This window comes from Planococcus citri, chromosome 3 (genome assembly GCF_950023065.1).
Source record: "Planococcus citri chromosome 3, ihPlaCitr1.1, whole genome shotgun sequence".
Classification (NCBI taxonomy): domain Eukaryota; kingdom Metazoa; phylum Arthropoda; class Insecta; order Hemiptera; family Pseudococcidae; genus Planococcus; species Planococcus citri.
In genome coordinates this window covers 55595129-55615309 of record NC_088679.1, presented here as the reverse complement: position 1 = coordinate 55615309, position 20181 = coordinate 55595129, and the positions used below count along the sequence as shown (strand labels likewise).

At 36.7% G+C, this 20181-nt stretch overlaps 1 protein-coding gene across 1 annotated transcript; it reads left to right on the top strand.

The window, feature by feature from the left end:
• The first annotated feature begins 956 nt into the window (after nucleotides 1-956).
• On the top strand, nucleotides 957-12798 carry LOC135840957 (uncharacterized). The gene is made up of 5 exons (XM_065357717.1): nucleotides 957-1549; nucleotides 6641-6828; nucleotides 6920-7101; nucleotides 7303-7477; nucleotides 9981-12798. Exons 1-5 carry the CDS (start codon nucleotides 1526-1528, stop codon nucleotides 10195-10197), a joined length of 786 nt encoding a protein of 261 aa, XP_065213789.1. The 5' UTR covers nucleotides 957-1525; the 3' UTR covers nucleotides 10198-12798.
• Nucleotides 12799-20181: the final 7383 nt, after the last annotated feature.

Genomic DNA, 20181 nt, shown 5'->3' with positions numbered 1-20181 from the left:
AATTGGGGGGAGGGGGATTTTTTTCACATTATCGTCTACACATTGGTAAAATACTTCAAAAATGCAAAAATTTTCATTTTTTAGGTTTCTGATGGTACTTTTGCAGCAATTGTAAAACTTGTAATTTTTTTTTCTCGAAAATGAAAAAAGATGCCAGTCCAATTTTTTGATATGTCATTCTACATAAAAAGGACTAAAACTGAGAATTTTTTCAGAATTTTTACTGGCGAAATCATGGTTATATTTAAATTATAAGTTTTAAAATCGATTTTTTTAGGTTTTTGAAAGTGGCAACACTGATTTTGACATCACTCGTCGATTACCCTCTCAAAGTACTACAATTTGAAAAAAAGTTCAAAATTCTATACCACGTACAACCGGAGCAATTTGCAACTGAAATTTTGCATTTTCGGCCATTTTGGAGAACTTTGAAGCGCCACAGCTCCGTCAAAAAAAAAACGAAAAAATGTCCGGTTTGCGTCATTCGTCATCGTTTGATGACCTCTACAAATGATCTGATTTTGAAAAAAATTGAAGACCCCTCCTGCAAAAATCCGCCGATTTGGCATGGAATGACCCTATCTTATTTTAATATTTATGACTCAGTCAAATTTTATTACTAGACTGAAAATTCATTTTTTTCAATCAATAATGAAAGACCAAGAATACATTTTTTTTTTTTTGTTATACCAGCGGAATGAGAGGTATGACCGTCAATATGGATGGTTGTATAACGTGAATGACTACAAGAAGTACATCATGTTGACGTAATGGAGGAGAATGCAGTCGCGTTGGTAGGTACTAGGTAGGCCAGTATCTGGTTGCTGATGGCGAGCGGCAAGCGGAGCATGAACGGCTGCAGCAACGTGAGACGAACACGATCAAAGACGTAAACCAGAAGAAGAAGACGAAGAAGAAGCAAAAGAAGAAGAGGAAGAGAAGACGTCGACGACGGCAAGAGCTGCCGTGAAGAGCAACAGTGAACAGTTGTTGGCGTTGGCAGTTCAGTCATCTTTGGTACCTGAAGTGATGGTCGTCGTGATCGCGTATACACGATCGCGGTAATACCAAATAATAAACACATAGCGACCTGCGGAGTGATAAATTAAGTGGTGTTATAAGCTTAGCCGGAGACGAGTCCATGGTGTTCGACGTTTCGTACTCGTATTTGTCGCCGAAGCTGCGAAGATCTGGTTAAATGAACAACTGTTGAAAATTATACCGTAGGATCGAGCGGGTCGTTGACTTTTTACCTCGTCGCTATCGTCGTCGTCATCGTTGTGTATGTGTACCTGTACCGTGCGAATGCGAATTAAATTATGATACAGATGAAGCGTGGTGGTCTGAAATGACGACGCAGCAGCCGCCGGCGTAACAGCAGCAGCATCAGTCATTTTGATTCTTCGTAATTCGGATATACCTATTTGTCGGCATACAGGCTCACATACGAGTACATTGTTGATAGCTTTTCGGTGATTGTATTCATTCTTCGACACGAATTTGGAATTTCCAATCGCTCGCAGCTATGATCATAGCGTCCACGCTGCAAGTAAGCTATCTCCGAGTACCTACGATTTCGTTTACACATAGGTAGTATTAAAGTAATACATACCTTATATACAAAACACAAGTAGACCTACTCCCGTATTCCACCCTCATGCAATTCCTACGCTGATTATAGTTACGTGATACAGCGCTAGTATCGACTGAACACATACTCAACCAAGAAAACAGTCTCAGTTGTGGAGAATTTAACGTAGATCATTATTCTTACCTCAAATACCTACGAGGGTCGTTCAGTAAGTCTGTTGAATTGAGTGATTTCACTCAAGTTTTTTCCGAAGTTGAGATTTGTTTCTAGCTTGCAAACCAATGCAGGTCCCAAAGTTCGTTGACAGGGTCGAAGAAAGCCACATCGTTTCCAGTTCTACTGCTCCAAACCACATGTTTCTACCTCAAGCCGGTAAGGTTTTATAGTCACTCAAGTTGGGAAGCACAATAAGAGAATATGGTCCAAATTGATGTAAATTCTCCGCACTCACACTCATGTGACACTAAAAACTTACTGGCATGAGATAGAAACATGCGGTGTGAAGCAGTAGAACTGGAAAAGATGTGGCTTTCTTCTACCGTTCTGACAAACTCAGTACCTGCACTAGATAACCTACGACACCATTTTGTTGTAAATTTTATCTACTTCAAATTTTGTAATAACTATTTTTCTGTTTAAACACATATTAGACGAGTAATAAGCGAAAAATGAGTGAGGGTCCAGAGAACCTTTTTCAAGTTGGGAAAAAACTTGAGTGAGGTCACTCAACAATTAAACAGACCATAAAAACTCACTGGAATGAGGTAGAAACATGGGGTTTGAACTAAAACAACCGGGAAGAGTGTGGCTTTCTCTCAACACCTCAACGAACTCGCTACCCACATTAGTTCACGAGCTAGAGCCATTACGGACGTTGCTTACTGAACGACCCTCGTACGTCCTCAATCAAAATTTCGAATAAATTGCATCACAACACGAAAGAACAATTTTTTTCCAAGGGTTTTACAACTTTGAGCTTTTATAACTTTTTTTCTACAGCGCAGACAACTTTCAAACCAACTCCATCTGTTGGGAGTTATGGAGAATTTAACGTCTGATCATTTTTCTTACCTCAAATACCTATGTCCTCCATGAAAATTTCGAGTAAATTCAATTCAAAGTTTAAATATGTAAGTACAAGAAAATTTGACCATTAAAAAAATTTGAAAATCGCCATTTTTTTTACAAAATTGAAAAAAATTTGTACCAATCTAAAGAAAATTGTATCCTCTTTAATATACGAAGTCCTTATAAAAATTTTCCTGAACCCCTTCATTTCCAAGAAAAATTGAATAAACAGTATTTTCCTCATGTTTCTGAGTCTGAGAGACTGAGACTGCTTTCTCGGTTGAGTAGGTGTTCAGTCGATACTAGCGCTGTACCGCGTAACTATAATCAGCGTAAGAATTGCATGAGGGTGAAATACGGGAGATGGTCTACTTGTGTTTTGTATATATTACTTCAGGTAGTACCTACTATATTAGTTATCTCCCGCATACCTGCAGACACTGCAGTTGACTAAATTACCCTACGAAGTACGAGTTTGGAAAATTTTCACAAATTGTTTTCTCCTTTGCACTGTGTGAAGTGCAGCCACAGGCCACAGGCCACCGCTAAAGCCTCAGCAGCAGAGGCAGAGCAGGTAATATCGTCAAATAGCGCTAGCGTGAGGTAATTGCTAAATTAAAGGGCGACGCGTAGTCTAGATGACTGGTTGTTTGGTTAACGGTTCTTCCGGTTCATCCGAACGCTGCGTAACCTATATTAACGTTGACGCCGCCACCGCCGCATACTCTTTACCTATCCCTCTGCTTTGGCCTACGGCATGCCATTGCCATTGACTTTCCATGCCAGGCCATAGCTTTACCTATACACACACAGGTAAACTCGTACTCGTACTTGTTATTCATCATCTTCGTTTCGTATTCGTTTCATTTCTTTCAGTTTCGTTGTACTCGTAAGTAGATTTGGTACGTGTACGTTTTACCTTTAGTTTCAAGTCTATCGCATAAAACGTATCTAGGAATTCTTTCAATTCTTTGGGCAACTCGACCCAATATTATTATCTCGCACATCGTTTCGATTTTAGTCCGTCATTGTCTTTCGTCGCCGCACCGAACCACCGCATCGTTATCGTTTTCATCATCGTCATCGACGACGTTGCTGTTGTTGTTGTTGAAGAAGAACTCATATCTTCTGTGTTATTCCAAAACACCAAGAGCGTACAGCAGTACCTACTCACGAGTAACGAAGATCAAATAGAAGCATCGAGTACCTATACGATATGCTTCAATGCAAACAACGCATCTATGATGATCATGATGATGATGATGACGACAATCCAATCATTGATAGGTACGGATGGATACCTCGGTGTTGATTACCATGGATGCCAGTGAAGATAGATACGATGCATGTTTGATTAGTCCTCTTCCTAACATACTTGAGAATGAGCTAGATATTTCATAAACTCAAATGCACATTGTTACAAGCAAATTACATTCATGAGCCAAGACAGTACACTCGCAAGTACCTACAAGTACCACGCTGATAATGTTGTCTTTGTTCATCTGTATTACCAGTACAGATCATGTTCAATCATCCTCAAAAATTGTGTCTAGAGACAGTCCCTGTACATGCTCATATTCGCGTTCTTGGACGCCAAATTTACCGAGTTTGTAGAAAATCTATCTTAGGAGTAAGCATGAACTACGTTATTTATAACCTGGTTCTCCACTCTCCAGATTGTAATTTTCGCTGAAGAAGTTGAAATTTCAAGTATTCAAGTCAATTACATAGCATGGATCAGGGATTCGGACGAATCACGAAACAAATCATCCGAATCAAAATCACGAATATAATTTCAAATAAATTCAGTTCAATTCAATTCATTTGCAGGATTTCATGCGTGAAAAAAACAAAAAGAAAAGTTGCCCACTCTTATTTTCTAAGCATCGAGGAGACAGAAAATAATGCGATGAGGCTGAAAACATTTTCACTTCCTGGAACTTGCAGAACAAAATCAACTGGGGCCAAAAATTTCAAGCTACGAGGTTTTTGAAAAATACAAGTAGATGCATTTTGTCATCCAAAGATCATCGTGATTGTGTTCCAGTGAAGTTTCATTAGATTCATCTTGGCCACGTCGATGACCTGAAGCACTTGAGATCAACTACTACAAAAAAAAATATGGTCTGCGGCATGGGCCAATTTCAGGGCTTGAACTCACCCCCTTCGTCTCAAAAAAATATGTAACCAAAAAGAAAGAAAACTCACCAAAAAAAATTAGAACTTCTTGTTTTTAATTGAAAAATGTAAAACGAATCGAGATTTCTCGACAATTCAATAGAGAATTTCCAAATTTCGGGCAAAAAGCGACTCGTTAGGAAAAATTTTGGAGAAGATTAAGAGATTCAACCGTATTTTCGCGCAACAAAAAAAAATTGAAAAATTTCTTCAGTAAGTAATCCAGTACGATCCCTGCATTAAGGGCAATTGGGTATCTGCAGTAGGGTAAGCCAAAAATTACGAAATTGGGTTTCGCAAGTTCCAATACCGCGGAAAACTTGTCCCTAGGAGACCATACCCCTTACGATGCAAAAAAGAATAATCGAATCGGTTAATATCTTCTGATCACGCAGGACCATAAATATTTCAAGAAATGGCAAAAATAAACTTTTCCAAAAATTGCAAAAAACGCTGAAAATGGTCTTCTATCATTTGACTTCAGATACATTTCTCTATTATCTGTGAATTTTTGAGAATCTTCGTGCCTAAAATGAGGGGAAAAATCAAAATTTCATCAAAGTGATCTAGAAAACTGAAATTTAGAATATACCCTATTTCCAAACTGCCAAATCGATTGAAAACGATATTTAACGCATTTCCAGCCGTTCTGGAGCCTCCAGCGACATTTTGATACTTGGAATTTCTATAAAATGTTACCAAATAACGTTAAAAAGTCAAAATTCACACTACACTCTAATTTCAACGCGCTATTGAATCAACTTCATGGATATCGAGTCGTTTTGGAGCCTCCAGCGACTTTTAAACATTTCTGGAGGGTTTAGCAGATTTTCGAACATGAATTTTCTCATTTGTCAAAAATTTCCACAAACCCTTGTTTTCCACCAAATCCTTATTTTATCCAATTTCATTCCAATTTTACTGTGATGTGAAAATTTTTCTTCCTGAGCTGTCATAAAGTTGTCAAAATCAATGAAATGTTACCATTAGGCACATCAATCCCAAAAAAAATATAGTACAAGAAAATCGTCAGGAGATTGGATTTTATATCAAATATTTATCAACTATCCTCGAATCTGACAACAGAAATCAACTTGGGCGATCGTTCTGAGAAAATTGAGCGAATCTGTAATTTCTAAATGAAGGATGTCTGGATGTGGCTTGAATTGAACTTTTTTTCAAATATCACAACAACATTTTCCCAGATCAACTTCTCGCACGAAAATGTTTGAAGTCAGTTCGCTGAATTACTTCGGACGTTCAAATTGGAAAAAAAGAGGAGACGAGTTTGTCCAAACTTTTCGAAAAGAATCAAACAGCGAGCTATGTAACTCAAAATTGAATCTGAACTTGAGTTCCCAGCTCCGCTAGATTCAAGTTCCTCAACCCATAAGTGGTGTTGTGATTGCAATTTGTCAGCAACTCGGCGATGCGGTGTAGGTGGCGTTTACGAATAGCGATTATCTAACGGTTCTACTTCGAGTATCGATGACGCGATAAGATTTCTTTGGTGAACTGGCGTACGTCGCTCACAAGTACAAAAATTGCGGTTAACTGTAGTCAGTGTTTCCGGCTATATAATGCCATTGCTGCGGCCGAAAAAAAATCCACCCAATTAGGTATAATATTTGTATGCACACAGACGTCGAATGTAAACAGCCAGATATCAACCTTCGTCCGCTTGATATCGAGTCCACGAGATACCCACACCCTTCGTAAATTATTATACATATAAAAGTCGTGTATATAAAATTAGTTCACCGCGATATAGGTATTTTAATCGCGTATATATTTGGATTTCAGGCTGGTCAAATTTGTAAGATCGTATTTCTCTTGCTGTGGCTTAGCGTCGAGAATCAATGCGAAGAGACATCGGATCCCAAATCAACGATAAAATGCGGAGCGTACAGCAAAAATTTGAAATACACGTGGGGCGATGCATTAATCGATCCGGCAGACTGTATCGGACCCGGTGACCTTCCTTATCCGTCGTAAGTGCATTATTCTCGTTATATGTACTACTTAATTCCTACTCCTTCGACATAACTTCTCACATCTGTTACTTGACTCGATAACTTACAGAGCTTCTATAGCCAGAATGTTTCGTAAAAATTGGCCATCGTCTTCTTCGCGATCTGGAAGATCGTACAACGCCACAGATCCGTACAAAACCAAAAGAATTTTACTCCAGAAATACGCAGATTTCGCGAACGGCATCGATACCGAAGACACAGCTAACGCAGCCGGTATGCTGTCAAGAACAAGTACGTAATATCTCTTATTTTACATAGCTAACTTCCTTAGTTGTACCTGTGTAGATGGTAGATAGTGTTTGCTTTAGCTGCGCTCCGCTCGACTCATTCTTGTTATCTGCAGTTGGAGCGTGTCGACGTTCGTCAATTATTTAATTTGTACCTACATGATTCGCGTTTGCTTTTTGTTGCATGACTAATTGCAAATCGCAGAAAGAGACTTCAATCACAGAGACCTTTGCCAATCGAGTAGTCCGGCAAGACTATGCAAAACGCGATATAATACCACAGCTCCGATGTACGGCGTGTCGCTTACTTCCGGCCAACCAGTCACCATTGTTCAGAAATTTCCCGATTTGTTGCAACAAGTGATCTACGAAGTGTGCGAGTAAGTGTTTGTTTCTGTGTTCAGCCTGATTTTCCTCACAACGAAGGAAAAATAAGACTAATACAGCCTGCAGGGATGCTACTCAAATTTTTCGCAAAAAAAGTAACTTTAGTAACCAAAAAAGCTGGAAAAAGTAACCAAAAAGTAACCAAAAAAGTGACCAAAAAAATTTTCAATGCAAAAAATATAGGTGAGGTGACCGAAAAACTCTGATCCATACAAAACTACTACATTTTATTTTCAGAGGTGTGATGAAGCGATGTGTTGGGGGGGGGGCTGAAATTCTCCCAACTTTTCACGCTAGATTTTCCCCAACTTTTACTCTACCACCACACCCCCCCCACCCAACAACAAGATTTTTTCAAATAATTGGTCAGATATTGATGAGATTATGTTTTTGGAATTTGTCGAGTTGATTTTTCCATTTTAGGAAATGTCTGAGAATTGTAGCAGTAGAATTCATATCTGCCCGAGCGAAGCGAGGGCGAAAGCTGCGAAAAATTTATGATTCGAAACATAAAACAACCTCATTTTTTAAGCAAGAAGTTGATTTTCGTGGCTTCAAAAGCTTCAAATTTTAAAAGTTTTCAGAAAATTACATATACATAGGTACCTATTTGTCATTTGTAAAATATTAGTAAAAGCCCGAGCGAAGCGAGGGCGAAAGCTGCGAAAATTGATGATATGAGACTTAAAACAACGTCATTCCTGATGATGTAAGTAAAAAGTTGATTTTCTTGGCTTCAAAATTTTTAATTTTTCAGGAAATTATTATGCCTATATTTATAGAAATATGAAGAAAAGCCCGAGCGAAGCGAGGGCAAAAGCTTTCGAAAATTCACAATTCCTGAGAGGTAAAACAACATCATTTTTTATGAGAAAAAAAAAGAGTTCTGGGTAAAATTTTGAAGAAAAAAAAGGATATTTGTGAAAAAACTCGGAAAAAGTAACTTTTAGTAACCAAAATTTTAAAAAAGTAACCAAAAGTTACTATTAGTAACTTTAGTAACTTGGTTACTTAAAAAGTAACCGCGTAGCATCCCTGCCTGTCGAGGGGTAGGACCAGTCACAAAACTCATTTTGAGCCTCAAAAGTCTATTATTTTTATCATTATTTCAGATGTCTAATTTTTTTTGCCAGGCTACGTATTAAAAACAATAGCATCCCAAAAGTCCATTTTCATCAATGTTTCAGATGTCTGATTTTTTTTGCCAGACTACGTATTAAGAACAATAGCAGGAGGGATTTCAACGAAATTCGCTCAAATTCGGTATTTAAGCTCGGTTCGACGTTACATTCAAAGGGGTTGAGTGGGAATGAATTGGGCTTCGAAGTTGCGGATATCTAAAATTTGGAAGGGGTTGTAGAGAAGTGAAAAAACAAATTTTTTCGGCTTTTTGACCTTGACAAATATTGAGTTATACCCCCACCTGATCAAATTGACCAGGAAGCTGAAATTTCGCATGTAAATTCGGAGGAGTGAACTGCTTTTTTTACATCTGTAAAAGCAAGGTGTCCACCACATGGAAAAACAAATTTTACGATTAATGTTATTCTTCGAGTAGGTAATTTTTTTCACGATTTCTCTCCATCTCGATAATTCATCTATTTTTTCATAATTTTGCACCACTTGTTTCATAACTGGGGATGTTGCGATACTTTGCTCGATTTTTCACAACGTTTCATTGATTTTCAGTCAATTTAAACGATTTTAAACGCATTTTAACTTGACTAATTTACAAGCCATTTTCGCAAAATTCAACTCAACAATTATGATAATTTTTTATCAATTTATGGTGGGTAATATTCAGTAACCAGAAGGTCAATTCAGCAAAAATTCAATTTCTGCATTGTTGCATATTATCATTCAATTTTGAGAATGCCTTCTGAAAATGGAGTGAAAAAAAAGAAGAAAAACTGGGCTAATTCCCTATTTCTTTTGATCCACTTCAAAATTATTGTTACCAAACAGTTCTGATGAAATATATTAATAAGGTTTTCAAATCAATTTATGACCTTGGTGGCTCATTTTTCACAGAATTTCTGAGGGTAAAAAAGAGAGGGTGGAAATACTGGGCTGTTACCTCTAGGTATTTGATCAATTTTTGGTAATGCAATTTGTGGCCAATAAGATGTTTTTTTGATAACCTAATAGAAGTGGTAGATGCTTTGAAAAAACTTATTTTCGTACATTTTTTTTTTTATGGACTTTCGTTTTGTGTCACAGCTGATGTCGAGTCTATCCCAAGATTTGCTTGGAGGGCTTAATTTACTAAGTACATTCTGAGGGCATTTTATACGTGCTTTTTTGGGGGGTTACAACCTATGAAAAGTAAAATCCAAAGGTGACTCTCATAGCAACCCAAGGCGTATAAGGAAAAATCAGGCTTGAAATTTTCGAACGTAGCCAATGGTCATTGGCAAATGCCAAGATGGTCACTTATCGCGAACACAACCAAAAAGACGTATAGACATTAATCGATTTGTTTTATTTGCTTTTCAGATCGAGCGAATGTGATATAGTAAGAGGAGAATGTACGCAAACGTACGTGCCTTATTTGTTTTTGGTCATACCGCTAGGTCCGGTCACCCTGACCGGCCAAGATTACGTGCTAGTGGAGAGTGGCTGCGTTTGTAAGCCAAAGTATTCGTCGGGTTCGGCAAACGGCGGCGGATCAAGCAGCAGCGGCGATTCCATGTCAGCGTTACCAACTTTATAGCGATCCTCATGACGGAATGACGTACCTATTCCTATACGACGACGAACCCCTATGTACCTACCTAGAATTACCTGCGTATACCTACTTAAATGATAACCATCAATGGGTGTACCGTGGCTCGGGCTCAGCAACCAAAGGTTAACGATACCAACAAGACAACGATACAGAGCACTGCAGGCAAACTTTCAATTTTCATTTAAGCGTGCACATGTGGTGGTACTACTCGTGGGTAGAAATACGAACAGAAAGTACATCAACATGGTACATGACGATAGTTATGGACGTGCATATGGAAAGGGCCCACTTCGTCGATTTCAGTTTCAAAAATACGAGGGTTCTGCGAATAGGGTCAAAAATATCAATTTCGAGATTAATATTGATTCTTGTGCTATGGACCTTCCATCTAACATGATTAAAAGCAGTCTAATTGTCTGCTATGAATACAATCACACTATCAAGGAATACGAACCACTATGTCCGTTCATTAAAATGTGCTCAAATTTCATATTCTGTAGGTACCTATGTACCTACTTTACATTACGGTGGATGGCCCTAAAAAAAAGTCGTCGGATTTTGACCAAATTCCGCAGACCGTTCCTTTGAGCTGAATATCAAGTACTCAAAAAATTTAGTTTTCGGAGGTGACCCAGGGCAGGAGATATGAGGCCTCAAAGAAGGGGCCAGTCCCAAATGAAAAGTACCTATTTGAGATTCTGCGTTGATCTGTGCTATCGTTGTCAAAACCCATACCCAAGGTCACTTTTTTAGGGTTTTACTGAATGGCTGAAAATTTGCAAATCGCTTATTTTTGAACAAATCCATTTTTTGGAAATTTTTTCCTCGCAAATACAATATCGCATCAATTCTGCCAAAATATCAAAATATTTCATTGCTGAAACCGGGAACTTTTTTTATTTTTGGAACGCAGTGGTGCCAATTTTCTCATCAGTTTTGCTAATTTCAAAAAATCGGATTAAGTCAAAAAATTCGAAAATTTTTTCAGTTTTTTGAAATTGGAAAAAAAATTGAAAGTTGGCACCACTGCGTTCTAGAATGTTCTAGAAAATATTTTCTCCAGTTTTGAGAATACAATCTTTCATTATTTTTGCATAATTTATGCGAAATACTAACGAAGAAAAATTTTTCAGAGGACACAAATTCAGCCAAAAATAAGCTATGTACTTGCAAATTTTTAACTGCTCAGCAGAACCCTCGAAGTGGTTTTAGATATTGAAGGCAATAGCATGGATCGACACAATCTCAAATACATTCATTTGAGCCATTTTTTTTCAAAACACGTTGAGTATACTTAGTGAGAAAAGTAAAAAACCATGACTTTTTTCCTAAAATGCCTCCTCTTTGATGTCTTATATCTCTCCTCCAGGAGCACCTTAGAGGCTTAAATTCTTTGTGGGTGACTTTCAACTCAAAATGAAGGTATCCGCTGAATTTGGTTCAAATCCGTAGATTTCTTTTTGCAACCCACTCTAATGTAAGGTGCATTCATTAAAACTTCATTGGAAAATTGAGTAAAAAAAAATGAGAAGCTTGAAAAACTTTCACTTTGAAACAATTTTTTTATTCACGTTCAAAATTCATTTTTTCCGGTCTTTTTCGACGAAATCGACTAAAAATGGTCTTAATCGCCGCAGAAGACGAAGTGAGCCATTCCCATATGCACGTCCATAGTGTTATCAATGTACTAACAAGCGTAGTCCTGAGTAGCTAGCTTCACGGAGGTGTTTTCTAAGGTACTCGCTCGATGCATTTATTAAAATATAGGTAATGTTATACTCGTAAGTTAAGGAGTTGATTCATGTGGTACGTGTGCGAATACATGAGATGTGGGCAGTGTTTTTACATAAATTTCGCTGCCCTCCTGCGGACCTAGGAGGCTCTGCAGGGGGTGTGTACCCACACCAGTACTCGAAACTTCATTTCATCTCACTTTATTGAAAACTTTCAGTCTGCATTTCACTTGATATATGTACTTATAAGTAACTTAATTTATGTACTATACGTCTTCCAGTAAGACGCATATTTTTCCTAATTTAGCTGCATTTACGTACTAAATTCTAACATCAACTCGGTGCGACGCTAGCTATAGCTACGTTTCATCAGATGTAAACTGTAAATGAAAGCATTTAGCCTATCCGAGGCGATCAGGTTGACAGTAGATTAGATACGTCTATCCTAATCCTACCTACTGTATCCGTATATGGCTGTTAATAATTCAACTACGTAAGCAATATCAACTTTTTAGTGTTTTAGTACACTAATGTTTGTAAAAATGTGTCAGATTGTAGTATGTACCTACATTTAAGAGTAAGTAGGTTAAGTAAATGGATAGGTTAGATACTTTTCATTCGCAGTTAATCACTTGGTTAGTCTACCACCTGCGTGCGCGTCCATTTTTTTTTTGTTTTAATTTATTTGGTACTTAGTACTCGTACTTATACTTTACTCATCGTGTTTTTGTTTTCTTGTTTAATATTTCGCTTTTTTATCTGTCCGAGTCAAAGTCAATTATTGTAGTCTTAAGTATATCTAATAATACGTGTGCATTTCAACCCACAATACATGCATAAACTTAATGCGATACATTTTGTCTGTTCTGTATCTGTACATATTTAAAAAAAAAAGTGTCTTTCATTCTCGAGATTTAGTCATGTAAATGTTTAAATGAACGAAACAGTCAAAACACCATTTTTCAACAGCGGGAGTATTCGAGCTGAGAAATTTCAAAAATTGAAATTAGCCAATTAGGTGATGATACTGATGATTTATATGAGATCATCAGTTATAGATGAACTTCGTTTCTCAACAAAAATTTTCCAGTCAATTCGGATTACGGTTACGTTATTCACTTAATCAAACGAGAAAATCACGAAAATCAACAGTTCTTCGAATCAAAAAAATACGCTAGTTGAAAAAAAAAAGAAAATTATTCGCGTATCAACACACAAAAAAAACAACAAAAACGACATCCTATTAGTGTAAGTACTCAGCAAGAATTTTTTTATTACGAAACAATACAATAGCCGGGCATAAACAAGGACCCTTTTATATCACTATAAATATTTGAAAGATTTAGGTTTATATCAAACATCAGTTTTCAACCCTCTTACAATTGGTTAGGATAATCCCCGGAGGCGCATCTCATCACTACCCACAATGAATAGCAGCAGGAAAAACTGCCACACATCGAACTTCAATAATGGAGCTCTGATAACAGGTCTTAACTCAACTACTCGTACCTACTCGTACACATAACATACTCTCGTATATGCAAAGATGAATATGCATAAACGCATATATTTCTCTCTTATTTTTTTTTACCATTTTTATAAACGGATTTCCCTGCTCGTATCTCTCTATCGCGTCAACGTTCATATACCACCCTCGACCCCGCTACGCACCATGCACCCTTTACGTAGACTAGGTCCTAGCACGGGGAAAAAATCCGTTTCCGTTTATTTGAGTAACTTTATTTCGTTGTGTGCAAAAACTATTTCTAAAAGCTACCGTTTCGCATTATCCCCAATAAATGAAAGTCAACGAAATATGATTATTTTGAAACATCCCTCATATGCTTGCTTCGAATTCTACTGTACCACTCGCCTACCTCTACCCTTCCACGAACATGACGTATATGTATGTGTGTTGGGTATGTTTATACTTTCGACAGAAAAAAAAAAAAAAACGTAACACCGTGCCGTATGAATGACTGAGTAGATAGATGGGATATGAAATGGAAATAAAAAAAATCCTACAATCTGATAACAAAATCAACGTTACGCTTGGTTAAAGCGCGACAGAGAGCTTCGCCACGTTATTTGGCAATTAATAATCGCTTTAGAAGATACACCACACACACCACAGCAGTCAATCGAAGCATCGAGTATAATAAATTAAATTCGATCGATGGTGCTTTCTATATATTGGTAATTCGGGTTCTGGTATTTACTTCCGCTCTACATTATCCATATTACTCGTACATTCGATAGATATTCATTATCTGGACTACTGATCGCCATTAATACATCATCATCGTCGTCGAGTAATGAATAATAATGTACACGGTGGCGCGAACTTGAAATAAACATGAATGCTGCATAGATTCCCCTTCGGTTTACCTTACATCGTATCCCGAATAATTCGATAATTCGCCCTGTTTTGGACAAACACCTGTATACAGTCGTTTTTAAGGTGAATTGCCCAGTATAATACCAAACATCCCGTCACGTAAGTAGAGACGCCTCTCCAATTTGAAGTAAAAATGATTCGTTGTTAAATTACGCAGAAATGACCTTACGACCTATCAAAATAAAGTTGAAGTTTCGCTGAAAATTCTAATTCGCATACAATTCTAATTGGAGACGACGAGTACATAACTGTTGAGGACACCAGTTCGGACGACTCCTATACTTGACCATAAGTCAAGCATCGGTCCTTAAAAACAAGCCATCTGCAGCTAAGTATTCGCTGATTGCAAGAAAGCTTTTGCATTCACTTTTTGCTTATTGGGTGCCGCTTGTGCTTTAATTCAAAGAATAATGGTCTTTACAATGGCCGGTCGAGGAGGCAATGCAAGATTCCAGCCTTATGGTGGTAATAGTAGACGAGGTCAGGTATGTACAATGAGAGCTTTTGAAATATTCCTCTTTTCCACTGAAATGAATACCTAAATAATAAGGTACTAATGTTGTCGACAAATGAGCCCTTTTCTACAAGTTCAAAATTCCGGAAAAAACGGGAAAAAATTGAAAATTTGAAACTCATTTTGAAAAAAAAGGACTTTTGGATAAAATTGTTGAAAAAAATGACACTAAAAGGACAAAAAGGTGGCATAGGCAAAAAAAAGGACTTTAGTAGGATAAATAGGATAAATAGGAGTGTTAGACACCCTGAAAATTTCAAAATAAAAAAGTAGGACTATTAGCAGGACTTTCAGATGAGTTACTTATAAAAAGTTCGTCATTTTGTTTCAAAATATTGAAATTCGAGTCATGATTTTTTTTTTTTTGAAAAATCCAAGATTGACAAAGTAAAGCGAACGGGCTTGAACGAAGCGAGGGCAAAAGCTCTCAGAAATCAGTATTCCGAGAGGCATAAAAACGATGGTATTTGAATGCAAAAATTCAATCATGTTTTGAGAAGTGAAAACAAAAAGTTTCTTTATGGAGGGAGGATTTTATTTTTCTGATTCAAACTTTGAACATTTCTTGAATTAGAACAATACGTTTTTTATGCGGGAAAAGAAGAGCAATTAGCCCGAGCGAAGCGAGGGCGAAAGCTCTCAAAAATGTAAAAAAGTTAACAAATGAGCCCTCAAAATTCTGGAAAAAAGGGGGGAAATAAAATTGAAAGTTTTAAAAGACCTAATTGAAAAAAAGTAGGACTTTAGTAGGACTAATAGGACCAGTAGGACCTGTTAGACGCCCTGTAACATCATGTTGAGTTGTTAATCACGCCTTTAGAGCAATATCACATTTTTTCTTGAGATTATTTCACCATTGTTTTTCAGCTGAAGTCACTCATAAAATTCCAATTTCTCACACAGCATCATTTAAATTAAATTTGAAAGGATACTCGAGTTGAAACGTAGCACAATTATTTATTAAGGGGAAAAAACAAATTAGAGGTTCTTAACAAATTTTAAGAAAATAATCGATTAGTGAATCTACACAATTTAAATTTACTCATTCGTACTTCTACAGCTTAATTTTTCATTTTTTATCATTTTTTTTTTTTTTTTTACAAAATTCGTGCACTTGAAAATATTTTGAATAAGGTACTTACAGTAGTTTATGAATGACTTAATCTGGGAATTGAACATTCCTTGAGGGAGAAAAAGAGGGAAGAAAAAAATGAAATTCAAGAAATTCCATGTCAGAAATAGAACATGAGTAAAAAAAAATAGAAACTTCTCACGACAAAAGAGACAAAAATGTATGTAAAAAAACTGAGAAATAACCAATACAAACATTACTTTTCACTCTAAACGAGCATCAACTGGTTGAAAATTTTTCTGTTCTATATACATATATTTACTCGCTACCGCATTCTGTATTTATGAGATTTTCTAATTTCAACTCAATTTGTGGAGGAGTTGGACAATCTCCATAATCGTCATCAATGTCAATTTCCTCTGTTTTTTCGATCTTCGGTAAAGGAAAAGAGTTTGAATCATCATCATCATAATCACTAAGTTTACTAATTTTACGTAAAATTTTCATCGCGTCCAAGACTCCATATTTTTGAGTTATTCGCAGACTTCGTTCTTCATCGAGTTTCTCGGTTGTTTCGTTGAGACGTAGCAAATATTTGGATTTCAGTTTGGTGCAACGATCTAAATCACTTTCGAGTTCTCGATTCTGATGTTTCAGATCGTCGATTTCGGTCTTCTGTTCGTCGGTTAGTTTTTTCAACTTGAAATATTCCGACGTTACGTATTTATTATTTTCGACCATTTCGTGGATTTCCGCTGCATGTTCGTTGGATACGCGTAGCATGGCAGCTTCGTGATTAGCCTGTTCGGTTTTTATTTGTTCCTGGAGTTGTAGATTTATTTTATTGAGTTCGGTCATCTGACGTTGCACATCTGCACATATTTCACTCATGGAATTGAATTGGTTATCCATTGCGAGAAATTTAGAACGAATGTTATGAAAAAATTACACGTTGTGAAAACGCAAAAATCGCGAACGACTGAACGAAAAATAAAATTGGTTACGAAAAAAAAACCACAAATATTCACACAAAGTAAAAATGGCAAAAAACACACGCGTGAAATCAGGAATTACTTGCAACAAGCGATGAAAACTAATACTCAAATACTGTTCAACTTTTGAAAATCTTCAGTCTTTATATATGGAGATTTTGTTATTGAAAATGAGCACCAAGGGAGTAGCTTGTTGCATACGTTATTTTTTTCGAAACAACAACAAAAGTCAAATTCGGACTGGTCTTCCTCGTGATGAGTCATATTACACATACGTCTGTATTCGGGGGTTGTTATTGTACAGGTTGAATGAATAAGATAAAGATTTCTTTTTGTTTTGCAAATGTTGGCGAAGTGTCCAAAGGTCTAATGGCCTAAAGAGAGAGGATTGCGATATTTTGAAAGATAACCATTAACTTATCCAGTTGAAATGAAATAACAAAGGTTCGAAGTGTGTAAGGTAGTTTTAAAAATTAGTAACAACGCTATTTATAATGATTAATGACTATCTCGGAATAGGTAGCAGGTACACCATAATGTAATTTTTTGTCCATATGATTCAGGCTAAAGGCAACGATTCTGAAAACCGGTATTGAAAGTTGGTACCACAGAAGAAAGGAGTATGAAGTTTCATACCATGAAATCGAATTTTACTTCCATCTCGTCGACTCATATCAACGAACTAAATAATTCTCAAGATGCAAATAACAATGTAATTTCAATTTCAATCAGCAAAACAGCCACTCAGTCATCAGTTTAATAAGCCAAAGACATTGTAAATGTCTTTGTTTTTTTTTCGCTTATCCGCGGAATATTAATTAAACCCTCCCTCTCCACGTCACCGCTTCATCACCTTATCTAGTTGCGATTTCGACGAATATATCATTTCGTGCCGGTAAATGCATTAAATTCATTCGTCTAGAAAAAGAATTACTTGACAAGGGAGACGATCGACGACGTGTTCTTCTTAAATCCAATTAGATATACGCTCCTGAGAAAAATGAAGTCTGCTAAAAAAAAGAATAAAAAAAAAAAAGAAAGGAGAGAAAAGCGAGTAAAGTGAGCCAGACGAAAGAAACTGAAAAGCTGGACGAGGAAAAGAGTCGACGACGATTGGCAAACACGTGAAACCTCACAACCGTTAAATACATTGGTCAACGAGATACACAAGGGCATGCTTTTCGTATTGAAGAAAAGTTCAATTTTACACTCGAACAATCAATGTCGCAACAAAGGCGATAAAAAGTGAAATTCGAGAAGGGATCGTATATACGTATAGCAACCTTTGATGGGTATGTGTATTTCGCAAGCAGTGATAATGACGCTAGTATTATTTTGGAGCCAGGAAAAAACGACGCATTTCAGCTAAATAACCCTATAATGAGCTACGTTTCCGCATCTGTCCTGTAGAAAGGTCAAACTACTCACCAGTTGGTAGGTATAGAGTCAAAATTTTTTTCTACGAAATAATTTTAAAACTTACAAAAAACTAACTCAAAAAAATAAAGTCTCAGACGCGATGAAATTTTACGTAAAATTAGTAAGTTTGATGATGATTTTAATCTCTTTTCCTGTACCTAAGATCGAAAAAACAGAAGAAATTGACATTGATGACGAGATTGTCCAACTCCTTCACAAATTGAGCTAAAAGTAGAAAATTTTATAAATTAACAGTGGTCTTGGAATTCGATGGCAATGGCCTATATTGACGCAGAATCTCAATCAACTTTCATTTGAAACTGAGCCATTTTTCCCAAAATAGATTGGGAAGGGAGCGAATAAACCACGAATTTCTCAAAGATTAATTTTCTTTGAGAGCTTATATTTCCTCTCAAGGGGCACCTACCTCCGAAGCTAACATTTTTTATGAGTAAATTTCAACTCAAAATGATAAGTCTCCGCTGAATTTGGTTAGAATCCACCAACTACTTTTTTTCATGATCTACTCGTACCCCAATGAATACGTAGGTTAATGCTAATTGCTTTCAAATTATTGCAAAGCGACAGACAAATTAAAATTTTCCATTTTCAATGACGTAAGAATCGGCCACCGAAAATGGTTGATATCCAGTATTTTCCGCATCAACCATCATCGTATCAAATTCGCGTCAAATCTCGAACCTACTTTGGATAAAGCAAATCCCTGTCATAAATATGAGGCAGGTAACTACATACGAGCATTATGTCCATCAAAATATTCATATTTATGCATGAAGTAGCATTCCACCTGATCTGGTATACAAATGAAACCCAAGATCGAATTTGAATTTCCTAGGTATGAAAATCAAGGACCTACCAAAAGAAAATCGATTTTTATTTTCGTTATTTCCCCCCCCCCCCCAGAATCTTTTCAATTTTATACAGATCGTAATACTTTGTATCAACATTTATTTTCAATTAACCCGAATAAATATTACCTACGAAACTTATTTAGCATCTCATTTTTATATTTCCATGTAGGTACATACTCGTAGTTGTATATCAATCTAAAAATGCATACGAAATTGCCTACGCAAAAACTTGAAGAAAAAAAATTGTAATCCATCGAAAATGCAGACAAAAACATAATACGGTATCGTGCAGGACTCCGTTACCTATACCTACACATCCTACTCTGACACAGCCCAAAACTTTCATACGTAGCGTACTGTATAATGCATTGTGACGCGTAGACCAATTTATTAAATTAATCGGTGAAAAAAGGTATTTGAATTACAATAAGTGTACAGATGCATGTCCAGTCGACGTGTATTCAATTCAGCGTTTCATTGAATTTTGAACGCCATCTCCCATGAGGATTACCTGTCCTAGAATAGAAACTTGTGAAGAAGTTTGATAGATATACGGGAAGCCTTTCTACCTCAATCGTCCGCCTTCTCTACACACAAGTCTGCAATCGTGTATGTATATGTGGTTACACGGCGGCGCGGCGGTCCTCTATTTGTATTTTAACAGGTACACATTTAACAATAGACACCATTGATATGGTTCGTGAGCTTTTGATTACGCGGTAGAAAAAACAACATTAAATGGCTTCGAATTGTATTTATAAGAAAACACTCGTACGAGTTTTATTGTACGGGTTTTTCAAAAACGTTACCATCGTTTCTGTTTCTTTGTGCATGAGAAAATGTATTCGATTTGTTCAACTCGTAAATGTCATTCTGAGGCGTGTACATAACATCGTATGTAAGTAACCGTACACATTGTAACAAAGATGATGGATATGTAAATTATAGCCCTTGGGCTAACGATACTCG

Excerpts from the sequence above, each read along its gene's own strand:
- LOC135840957 (XM_065357717.1), top strand. The coding sequence starts at position 1,526 with ATGATCATAGCGTCCACGCTGCAA. Across the intron at positions 6,829-6,919 it reads GGTGACCTTCCTTATCCGTC|AGCTTCTATAGCCAGAATGT; the intron begins GTAAGTGCATTA and ends GATAACTTACAG. Across the intron at positions 7,102-7,302 it reads CGGTATGCTGTCAAGAACAA|AAAGAGACTTCAATCACAGA; the intron begins GTACGTAATATC and ends TGCAAATCGCAG.